This window comes from Lutjanus erythropterus, chromosome 17, assembly GCF_056507025.1.
Source record: "Lutjanus erythropterus isolate fLutEry1 chromosome 17, fLutEry1.hap2, whole genome shotgun sequence".
In the NCBI taxonomy this organism is placed as follows: Eukaryota; Metazoa; Chordata; class Actinopteri; order Lutjaniformes; family Lutjanidae; genus Lutjanus; species Lutjanus erythropterus.
In genome coordinates this window covers 21179217-21191802 of record NC_139333.1, presented here as the reverse complement: position 1 = coordinate 21191802, position 12586 = coordinate 21179217, and the positions used below count along the sequence as shown (strand labels likewise).

The 12586-nt window shown below is 42.5% G+C and overlaps 1 protein-coding gene across 3 annotated transcripts in view; it reads right to left on the bottom strand.

The window, feature by feature from the left end:
* Positions 1-12586, bottom strand: part of dock1 (dedicator of cytokinesis 1) — a 260399-nt gene that overhangs the window by 201725 nt on the left and 46088 nt on the right. For all 3 annotated transcript variants that reach the window (XM_084740732.1, XM_084740731.1, XM_084740733.1), the window contains exons 13-16: positions 10293-10418; positions 9791-9915; positions 4843-4941; positions 3337-3409 (exon numbers count right to left, since the gene is read on the bottom strand). In XM_084740732.1, the coding sequence (XP_084596858.1) occupies positions 3337-3409; positions 4843-4941; positions 9791-9915; positions 10293-10418 (423 nt within the window). The remainder of the gene's footprint in view (positions 1-3336; positions 3410-4842; positions 4942-9790; positions 9916-10292; positions 10419-12586) is intronic.

Here is a 12586-nt window from a genome sequence, read left to right as displayed (position 1 = left end):
CCATATCTGGAGTGTAGGCTGTAAGTTGAACAGGCCAGCAAATTATGTTGAAAATCAAATATATTCAAATTCAAGCACATTCCTAACTTTGTATACATGAGAGTTAAAAATCCCAAGTTTCAAAACTTTGTATGAACCCTGAAGCCATTTTGTGTGTTCACTTCCTGTTTGCATATGAATAAACATTTGCACTTGATCCCAGGGCTGCAGCTGTGAACGGTTTGTATAATCCAGCCAGGGTGGAGAGAAGATGCTCAGTGCTTGTGTGTTCGTGGACGCACGTGTGTGTGTGTGACTGCATTTGGGGATGTAGAGAGGAAGGGCTGTGTAAACAAGCAGGAGAGTTATGACTTTGTCCTGTAACCAAGCGTTTGGATAGGGCCACATATATCATCATTGTGGATCAACAAGCCCAAATTTACGTGCAGGGAGACATGATTCATGGAAGTATCTTGTGCATTCTATCTGCATAAATCCCCTCATTGGTTTGCTGCCTGCAGCCTCGCCGGTGAATAATTGCTGGGCCGGCTTGAGAGAAACCAGTGGAGGGAAAACACTGTACGCATGCCACCCAGTAGAGAAAAATGTATTTGTGACTTCCTCAGGAGAGCGGAGGACTCAAAACTCTGCATTTCACGGGGAAAAAAGGTCACTTTCAGGACAGAGCTACTTTTTACAGCCAATCAAAGTCAAGTTTGTGTGAAAGTTGTGCAGACTTCCACCTCTAAGGTGGGCTGTCACTTCAGATTTATGTTGAGTGTACTGTGCCACATTTTCAAGCCTACCCTCTACCCCACTCACCAGGTAGTGGCATAATGACAGATGAAACAGAAGTGAAAAGATGGCGGGGATCTCTTACAGCCGTGGCGGCATCTGTGATAGCAGCCATCAGTCTGATGAGGCCTGACAATGTTGGAGTGGTAGTCTGATGCACTGCGTTAGCACTGGCCTGATTCTGAACCAGGGGGGCTGAGATACTGAGCACATGAGCTCGAGCAGCGGCCTTGATGAGCAGCTCTGTCACTCTGCGTTTCTGCTAAAAGTTCAGTACTCGCTAAGAGCAGCGGAGGAATCAGGAAGGACACAAGCACAAGATGACAGCAGAGGACTGAAAGGACTTCATCTGAAGGAGCGTCTCTACTCTGCTTTTCTTCTAAAACTCTCAGAGAAGTGAAGTATTTCCCTGTTTTCTCAGAGAAGTGGTTTGCCAATATAATGTAGACATTATATTTTAAGACGTTATGATGTCTGCATTACAAAGATTAACATCACAAGCCCCTCTTCCACACACACATGCTGACTGAATCCACACAGAGTCTGCACTCTGCCTGTATTTTCATATTTTCTTATATGTTGCTGCATTCTGAAGGTTTCTGGGCTTCAGCCTGTTTGGCAGTGGTGTGCAGCCCCCAGCCAACACAGAAAACAAGTTCTGAGACCAACGATTTCATCCCATTCTCTGTCTCTCTTGGCTCTCTATCTGTGAGAGCCACAGAAAGATATATATATATATATATATATATATATATATATATATATATATATATATACACACACACACACACACACACACACAGATCACTTCAGCTTTTTATATATACATAAAATGCTAATACATAATGGGAATTAACATTGACGGAAATTAGCATTGCAATCACAGAAATAAATCTTAACAAACCGATCTATTTTATTTTATATTCTGAACACAAAAGGACATGTGTGCTCAGACTTCCGGGTTTATATTTCCTCTGATCTGAGAAAACAAACTAGCAGCTGCTGATTTTACAGGTCTAACAGTTCTGCTCCTCTGGCTTCAAGTCTCCACACTGAAGACCTGCAGCAACTTCAAAGGTTCAAAATTCAAATTCTACATTCCCAATGGGGTTACAAATACAGCCAGGGGCTCCATTAATTTTTTGTCTAAATCTTATTTTATTTATTATTTTCTTATGGCTCTAGCTTTCCAAGCAGTAACAGCTTAACATAACAGTTTACTTCAAAAAGTATTTTATTTGGTTAATAGGCAGTATAGCAATGATGCTGCTGAAATAAAACTCAGAAAGACTGACTGACACGTGATGTGCACTGTTGTTGGAAACATCAGTCATGATATACAGTAATACTGAATCACACTAAAGAATTGCAATACATATCCAATCTGCATCCAGGTATCGTGGCAGCATTAAATCGAGAGACAAGTGCATCGCCCCAGCCCTAGAGGACAGATATCAAAGTGGGTTCATCCTCAACTACGGATTCAGCGCAGAAACAACAAGAATTGTCTCGATGCCTGCACACATGCAAACAAACAGAAACTTGGATAAAGTTAGATTCATGTGTACAGGGATATCAACGGCCAGGTGTCACTGACAGGGAAATACAAGGCATACACACCACACACAAATCCAAATAATCAAGCCATTACACTCTTTCAGCATACCTCTCTATTGTCCATTGTCAGAGACAAGTTAAAGTTTGGCAGCATCAGCATGCCCCTGCAGTCCCACAGTCACTTGAGGTGAGCCAGTTTCTAAAGCAACCGTTACAGCGAGATAACAGCAAGTCACAGACTTTCAAAGGCATGCCTAGTAACAGTGTTAACTGCAGAAGCAAGGTGCCGAGCATGACAAGAAGGCTCTCCAAGTGGATTATAAGCCAGCACTGAGCGCTGAGACCTGTCTGTTTCCTCCAACCCACCTGCATGCAGGTGAGAAGCAAACTGAGCTGAAGGGTTTTGGACGTGGTGGACGGCGACAGCTGCAGATCACTTCACCAGGGAAGAGATACACTTTCCCCTGCTGATATCCTCCCAGTTCTGTTTTGCCTTCTGTGCCATATGAATTGATTGTTTAGAATATACACCTGTCACGGCTCCCATCACCCCTCCAAAATCCTGTTCCCTGCACCACTCCTGCTGCTGGAGGGATGGCCTCGCCATGTGGTGGGCAGATGGGACGGCAGGTCTGCCAGTACGCCAGGCTTCCCTGCCCTCTACACCCCCAAAATTAAAAAGGATGTTAAAAAACAGAAGGACATACAACACTGGCTGCATTTAGCGAGACGCTGGTCCCAATAAACAAACGAGCCCCCTCAGGCATTTTTCACATCCCAGCTGTAGTCTCTGACAAGCCACTCCATGATGCCGCTTTGTGCAGGGGCAGACTAATGCCTCTGATTAATGTGACAAAGGGTGAGCTTCAAAGTATTTATCACCGAGCAACACATCTGCTTGGATTGGATATCTTCCATTATTTTGTGCCGTGGATAGATTAGCAGCCAATTGTGCAGCTGGTCATCGGCTAAACTGATTATTTACACGCTGACATTCGTACTCACAGTCCTGCGATGAACGGTGGCGAAAGGTGAATCGCAAGTGGCTCCGGTTCACGTCTTCAATAGGAATGGCAACCTGAAGTTGGGGAAAGAAAGGGACAATGTGAGACATCTACACACATGAACACACACCCACATAGCAGATTTTTAGGGACACAGATTTTAAAACTCGACAGAAATGAACTGAAACCAATGGCAAGTCATAGTTCGAGTGATTTGTAGTAAATGAGCTAAAACGTAATTTAAAGGGTAACTTCAATATTTTTCAACCTAGGCTCTACTTTCCAACATTTTTGTGCGACAAATAAGAAAACCATTTTTGAAACTAGTTCAACACTGAGGGAACATAAATGGGCTGCGATGTAATCCCTCCAGGCTCTGTCAAAGAACGTCCACTAAAAGTGCCCAGGCTCAGATTGCTATTGCATCACAGTGTCTGACAGCGATATGGAAAGGATCGCTACAAAGAGAGACCTTTTTTAGAGAGTAAGATCCATTTTTTTAACCAGTTATGGCTGTTTTAAACTCATCAGACTCCCTTTGCAAAACTGTAATTTGAAATTCATCTGTATTCAAACTTGACAGAAACTTAAACTCACCAAAAAACATCTTGGCTCATCTTTCCACTGTTTTTAACAACCACCATCCCCAGTTTTCTGGTAGAAAAAAAATCATCACTTACATTAATTCACCGACTTAGAATAAACCCCGCTGCTTCTCTGATGATAGCCAACCTCCTTCCCTCTCCTCTCCCAGTATTTTCACATTAATAAATAAAGGGTTTCATTTCAACCAATCAACCAGAGCTGGTGATTGTCTGAACATTGGAAAGATGAGCCAAGATGTTTTCGGTGAGTTTTATTGTCTTTCTGTCAACTTTGAATGACAACGACGTTGTTAAAATTACAGTTTCCGAACGCAGTCTGGTTAGTTTGTCGAGAGCAATAAAGCAGCTGTTTCTGGTTAATCGAAACACACTTAGGTCTTTAAAAAAGGTCGACCCTTTCCGCAATGTTGACAGACACAACACACGCAACAATCTGAGCCCATCAGCGGAATAAACAAGCACTTTTAGGCCGTGATCAGACAGAGTGCATCTGGCGGGTTGCAAAACACGAGGCGCCCTGCACTACCTTTTTTAAACTTAACAGCCTAAATGGTTGTAGCTCAGTTTTACTTCTGCTAACTCTGTCTCAATAGTGGACCAATTAAAAACTGTCGTCCCCATTAGTCACTTCAATAGCGTCCAGCCACCACATTAACTATTCAATCTACTGTGTGAGCTAATATCTACCACTGTCAGTCTACACTTCAAAGCTTCATGGGTGAATATTCAAGAGAAATCATTCGACAAATTACTGGTGACGGAAATCTGTGTTGTGATGAATAATAGATTTAAGAATCATATCAAAGGGCGGTATTTCAGTCAAGGTGGAAATAATGACTTGAAAATTACTCAGTATAACAAAGAAGAAATATGCAGAGGTAGAGGTGAGGAGAGAAACGCACCTTTATTGTTTCAAACCAGCGCGGCTGCTTCACTTGGTAGTAGATGACAGATTTGTACTCATTGATGCCTTCGTCTCCAGCTCCGGGGAAGATCACGTTCTTGATAAAGATTAAGAAAACACAGAGATGAAGTTAATGAACAGTATGACTGGTTATCTGGTTATACTGGCACAGCTGTAGGTTCATTCAAATCGGGAAAACCATGACGGCTGAGTCATAAGCGCCATGTCAAAACATTGGCACACTCGCAGCATGTGGAAAATTGACTAGCACTTATTTCATAAAATGGAGTCTCCGCCTAAATCTGGAAGAACGGCCTTTAAAAGTCTGGATGCACTTTATGCGGGAGCGCCTGCCTGTTGGCCGCCAATCTCGTGACAGCGCTGTGGAAATAAGAAATAAATTAGAAATTAATTATTAAAGAAGGAGGGGCAGTGGCTCCCGTGCAGTGAGAAGTGGAGGGAAGCCAGGTGCAGGGAGGCGGACCAGCTGGTGCTGATGGATCCAGCCATGCAAATTGGTCTTCCTAGTGGGTCCCTGGAGTTTCTACAACAGGTCAGGGTGCGTATGTAAAATACTACGCAGACCCGTCGGGGATTTGGCACGAGGGACGGACTGACAGCGGATGGCACGCATGCCTTGTTTTCTATCAATCTGTGCTCAGCCAGCCTACCTCTTTTCCTCCCACTACTCCAGCTGACTCCCTGGCCCTGCTAGTGTGCTGCAGCTAAAATACTCCAACACTAATGGCTTCTGACAACCAGCAATTATGAGGAATAACAGGCTCCCGTCTCCCCCAAGCCACGCCGAGCAGATCTGGGGGGCAGGTGCTAGCTCTACAACTCAGGCCCCTCCACTAAGTGGCCAAGATTCATGACAGCTTCAGATTTTGGACGAGGAGAAAGTGGCTGAGGTCTAGCCGCGGGTGAGAGGGGGTTTGTGGGGGTGTGCTAATATGTCAAGGTGATAAGAAGTCACTGTCCAAACTCTCACTACACAACATCACAAATCCTCTTTGAGACGGAGAAGGGATGACAAAATCCAGAGGCACAAAGAGACCAGAGAGACAGAAAGACTAAAGACAGAGAAGAATGGAGGGGATAAGAAGGCTGAGACAGAGGCAGACACATCCAGAGAGAAAGCCACAAAAAGTTAAACTTAAAAAGCAAACCTGTTGTGAAACTTGGCTCAATATAAGAGTAATTATATTCAGCTATTTTCAAGTGTCTGGTGTCTGTACATGGCTTGATGGAAAAAAAAATGTTCCTCTCCTAAAATAGAAGCTGTTATGATCACAATCTAGGGTTAAGGTTGATTAAAGTCTGTGGAAAGCAAATTTGGAGATTTTCTTCTAACATGTTAGAAAGTAATAGCTGAAAACATGTGAAGACACTGAGCTATGTAGTGCTGAATTGTGCAGTTAACTCTGAAATCACGGCTGGATGACACATACATATCCTAACACTATATAAACTAGAGTGCATTAGCATTTAGCATTAGCAGTGCAGGTGATAAAAAAGACCCGTCCTCCCCCAAAAAAATGATTTTATATACTTTTACATGAGTATTTAGCTAGGTGGTTAATTATGCAATATTACGCGAGAGGGTGTGGTCCTAAAAATGACATTTAAGCTCACTGGCTCATGTTATGTTGCGATTATACAGCAGGTTACCAACACACTAATAGATATCATCAAATGTATACACACTGGAGCAAATCACTCTCAAACTAACAAAAAAACCCTTTCTGCTAGTGTTATCTCTGTGCCCCTGGAAACGCACAGGGTCTGACTAATAACTGGAAAATAGTCAGTCACGTCAGTAGAACTTCTATGTAATTAAACCTGATTTACCACTCCAGCATGTAGGCCGACCCTTAGTAGCAACCAAGCAACAGAGATTATTTCTAGTCCCTGTTGAGTCTGCTACTCAACTTGAGCATCGTCATCATGGGATTTCCCAAACAAAATAAATACCACACATACAAACACAAAACTGCTTTGTTAGCTCAGTCCTGCTGTAAAAATAATTTTCCATCGACAGATTAAGCTAGAACCTATGCAAACTTGGTTTCTCTGGTTTCTCTGTGATCCAAACATTTCCAAAGATTTCCAACATTTCTTAATTCCATGTCTGCTGGAATTTAATCTTTCAAAAGCGACTGTTCCCTGAAAGTTTCTATTATAAAAGATCACACTCAAACCACTTCAAACGTCAAAGTGACGGACAGGAAATGACATCTGTCATCTCAGAAACAGAACTTCCTCTCAGCCAATTAAAACACAGGAAGGAAGAGCGAGAACTTAAGCCATCAGCACTGATCCCCGGGGAAACCGAACAGATGAGACTTCTGTGAAAAGTTGCAGGACAAGACGTCGAAGGGGGCTCCAGCGTTGCAGAAACAACGTGGGCATGACACCCATGTCAATCTCACTCGATCACTGTCAAGTGCTGTCAGTGACTCCAGTTATTACAGCCTAAAGACTCTGACGGTGCAACAGCCTATTCATACACACCATGTCTTCACACAGTAGAGCTGCTTCTAGATGATTAAAAGGGACCAGTAGACATGGTATTGTAATTCTGAACCTACAATATAAATAAAAAAAACTGAAAATTTCCCCACTGTGGGACTAATAAAGGAATATCTTATCTTATCTTATCTTATCTTAAAAATACAAATAAATATAAATACAAATAGAGGTCAGATATATGTAACAAAACAGAAGATGACGCACTAAAGATATAAAGCGCACTGCAATCGTAACATCCAAAAATAATCACAATGATGATCACTGCTTTCTTCTACTTCAGGACAGAATTTACAGTATAATCACCATATTCTTACACTTCCACAGCCTGCTGGGCCAAATCACAGACGAAGCCTCTCAATCTAACACTAATGTGTATAATTGAGGCAGGCGGGGGTAATGGCGCTCGTTTCTGATTCACTGCAGGAGGCCTCCTCATGACCAGGGGTTTGTCTCCTCAAATCACTCTCTTGTAACTTACACTCTCACTCCAAGTACACAAATACACAGAGTACGGATATAATAGCATTAAAGGGATAGTTTGGGTTTTTCATAGTCAGTCTATTATTGACAGATGTTAGTTTGGTTGGCTTTCTTCACCAGTACTCCTGCTGCTTCTCCAAACTGGAGCATGCTGACCGCCATCCATTGACTGTGCATAAGTTCCTCTGAACTATACTGTTAATGCCTCAAACAAAATATTAGGTAGATCTTAACTTAATGCGAATTAATGCATGATCACTACAAACAGTGGCTCCAAACATCAGGACACAGTTAAATCAGAACTCTCAACCATAACTGGAACACCATTAAAACTGAACATTCGCAGACACGTGAGCACACACTCCCACAGACACACACCTCATGCCCCGGTTCTTCCCACATACTCCTCTTGTCCAACCGCTCTAAACCTCTCATATCCCCCATTAACTGATGGCCTCTGCAGAACAAGAGGTAAAGTCAAGCAGGGGGTGACAATAATTAAACATCAGAGAAAGGGGTCACTGGCTGGAGACTCTAGATGAAACAAAGGCTTTATTAGGACATCAGACAGTGATGGGCTGGCAGATAATTAAAAAAAAAAGTAGACAGCAGCGCTCGGATGTCCATTAAACATTCTCCAACGTGCAAACCGGCAGCTAACACAATGATTAATGTGGATTTGTTTGTTTCTTTCTGGTGTTAAGCTCCAAACCTGAGTGCCAGACTTTCCAATGAATGCCTACAACAGGTCCAGTGAAATTAAAATTAATTGCTGACCACCAACAAAATGTAATTAACTGATCTCTGTGCCAACGGCTGCGAATTCCATCCAAATATATTTGCAACTTTTTGAGACAGCTTGCAAACAAACAAATAGACAGGGGAGAAAATTATGCTTCTAACTTCATTATCAAAGGTAATTATACCTGAAGGGGAAAGCTGAGTCCACTTCTTTTGTGCCTTGCAACTATCGGACTCTGCTGCCCATATTGCTCGTCCTTATGTTGAGGTCTGTAACTGACTCTGACAATGATAAAGGTTGATTCTTGCAGTGGTGAGCCAGATTTTAGGCTACTCAATCAACCACAAAGCACCAATATTGCATTCTGTCATTTTTTGACAGGTGGCATTGCAAAGGCGCATGGTCTGGCCTGTGTATCACACTACTTTATAGGAGTCCTGGTCAGTTAAGCAGCGTGCTGAGCTGTGTGAGATTAAAGAAAGCCTGCTAAATCACAGACTGTCTGAGAAAGCGATCGGCTATAGCACTTTGTGTCCTGAATGCTGAGACTGAGCTGAAACCCAGAAGAAACATACCAGAGAGGCACAAAACCAAATTCTAAAAAAGCTGGGATGTTGTGTAACTTAAAAACTGAATGCAACGATTTGCAAAAGCTTTTTCGACCAATATTCAATAGAATACAGCACAAAGACAAGATGTCTGTTGCTCAAACTGATTATTCTGAATTTGATGGTGGCTGCACGTTCCAAAAAAGTTGGGACAGGGTCATGTTTACCACTGTGATACCTTTCTTTCAGCAGCACTCAGTAAGTTAAGAACAAGTTTGGGAACTGAGGATACTAGTTGCTGAAGTTTTGAAAGTGAAATTCTTTCTCACTGTTGCTTGAAAAATGACTTCAGGGGCTCAACAGTCAGTGGTCTCTGTTGTCATATTTTGAGCTTCATAATGCACCACACATTTTCAATGGGAGACAGGTCTGGACTGCAGGCGGGCCAGTCTAGTACCGACTGTCTGCTACTACAAAGCCAAACTGCTGTAACAAAACCAAAACCTGTATGTACCTTACAGCATCGACAGAGCCTTTGCAGTTTCAAACTACATTCATTTGAATACATTGAAAAATAGCTGCAAATCATTGCATTCTGGTATTTCTTTGGAATTGGATTCTAATTTAACATTCCTCGGCCGTACCTCCAGTTTCTTGCCGTCCTCGTCATAAACGGACATGGTCACCTCGACGTTCTTGGGCGTGGTCTTGCTCCCCTTGTCAAAATCCCCCTGAACCAGAGTCACGTAGATGTCATTTCGCACGTCGCCTTTAGGAAGCAGAAAGAAGCGGGTCAGAGGAGAGGAAATCCTCGCTTTTTACAGTCTTCGTAGTGCCCGGGGTTCATGCATTTATTCATTCATTTTTAATGAATATTACTGCATAAGTCATTACATTTTAGGTGGCGTAAGTGGATATTTGGCACCATTTACTTTATGGCTGACTTCAGTCCATTACATAACTAATGTCTTAATCAAACCTTAATGAAGTATGATATGTCCTTTTCTCCCACACTCACATTTTCTGAAATAGTAAATCTAAATCACTTCCTAAATGACTGATGTGTTCAACCAATCAAATTTTAAAAAGGAGACTTGCAAGGACAGTCAGCCAAGGTAAAGCTTTTTTTTTTTTTAAAAACTCAACCTGGCATGATGATCTCAGGGAAGCCCATCTTGCGAGCCACAGCTGTTGATCGGTCCACCAGGTGAGGGAAGTCCTTCCGAATCTGATGGATGTCTCCGGGGAGCAGCTTCAGAGTCACCCACAGGCCTGGTGACGCAGTCAGAGGGGGAGGGACCAACAGGATAGCGTTAGGGGGAGACAGCATGAGAGCAAACTGCCCCAGGAAAATACTAAAAAGAGATTTCTTCTAGTGCTTTCAGCTGTCAGTGACATCTAACAGCTCTAGGACAAGACACTAAATAGAAGCTACCCGCAGGGACGTGATTAGGAAAACATACTAACAGAGGGAGAGAGGGCCTGTGTGTGTTTTTCTTATGCTCCGTTGAAAGTACAGTATAATTGGGTGTGCATAAGAACGAGAAAAACTACAAGAATGACAGAACACGTGTTGGACCAAGATGGTTGATGCCTGCTTGAGATCTACCATATTACCTGTACATCCTTTGTGCCAAACTATAGTCAATCTTATTGGACTAAAAATATCATTACTGAAATTCCCACACAGACATGGAGTTCTGCAGGAATGAATGTTAAAACCTGGAATTATGTTTGCATATTAGCACTTCTAGTTGGGTTTTTGCTCAGGTGCCTAAATGAGGTCTGTGGTTAACATGAGTGGTTTTCATTTTTTGTTCTACAACATAAAATACATCAGCAAATATCCCATTAGCTGGTTTTCAAGCTTAAAGATATCTTTAAAGCTAAAATATGTAAAGTTTCTTATTCAAAATGTCTCAACAAGCTGGACTAATGTGGACTAATTAAAAAAAATATTTGCTTTTTGTGAAGGGAGCGAGAGCAATGCTAACTTCAGGGTTAGCCAACAAAAATATGTCATCCCTGCAAACGCTCTATTTGCTCAAATAAAAGTGCTGCCTCTGAGCAGGAATCCTGGGAGGAACAAAGAAACAAATGTTCGGTGCTTAGTAACTAAATGGGAAAATTTGGAAAAATATATACATACATTTTCTGACCCACTGCCAAATTCATGATAACGTCCCCACTGCCCCAGACCTCTTCTTCAGGAACTCTTAGTTTTTAAAGAAAATAGTGACATTTATGGTGGAATATTCAAATTTTGCAGTAATTCCCAGACTTAAATAATTGGTCTTTGAAAACCCGAGAGTGTGAAGTTTGAGAGGAAACTCTGCCGCTCTGAATGATTCTGAACCAAAACGGCCTTCAGGGGACTTTCATGGGTCATATTTCCTCACAATTTAAGGCAAGTAGCTGCTTTGCATTTTCGCCTGGTTCGGGAGGAAAAGCTTCTTTTCTGCAGACGCCGCACGGCGTGCCAGCTCAACCACACTCACTCTCAATATTCTCTCAGAAAAAAAAAAAAACAAAGCAGCAAAGACAGAATCTTCTGAACAAGTCTGAGAATGACTAAAAACAAAGGCGCCCAATTAAAGCGGTCCTGTAGTGTGGCCCTTCAGAGGCCACCAAAGTGAGCGGCGCCCGTGAACCCTGAAGCTTTGCTCACTTTCACTTTACAGGCTCCATATTGTTATGAGTGACACATCTCTCACTAGGCAAGCTGGAAGCCTTTTGATATGCAAGCGTGACCGAAACAGCTGCTCTCAGAGCTCCGCTGTTCTTCCCACTGTGGGTCGGAGCAGACCTGACATTTATCCAAGTACATCTTCATAGGGCATGACAATACCATGGAGGCTGTCATGTCCGCCCTCCCCCCTCCCAGCACAAATCCCTTAGATGGCTCATGTTGTTCTTCTAACCGCAGATGTCAAATTACTGATAAGATCTAGTTCTTTGCAGAAGACTCACCCGCTTAATTAACAGCTGGATTACTTAGATCCTGTAGCCATGGTGATGAGGGCAACTATTTATAGGATGTGCAGTGATTTATAGTGTGAGCACTTGACAAAGAGCTCTGTTCTTATTAACAAGATGAACAGCTCCAACACCCTGCCAATGTGTTGGGGGTAATGGTTCTTTGTATGAACAGATCTATGATGTAGTATGAAAGAAAATTACAACACTTCAGCGAGACGCAGTCAACCAATTAGCTAGCCAATGAGGAGCTGAATGAAAGTGAACACCTGGTCTCTCGAGGTGCCGGCTTGCAGACACAGCGGATGTGAAACGGAGGAGGTGAAAGCTGCGCACTCGCAGCTCTGATGCAAACTTTACTCTATTAACATTTTGACAGATAGTGCAAGTTTCCTGAAAAAGGCAATATGTGCTAAAGCACCAGTTTATAGAAATGAAAATAAAAACACTGCAACAGAGTGTTT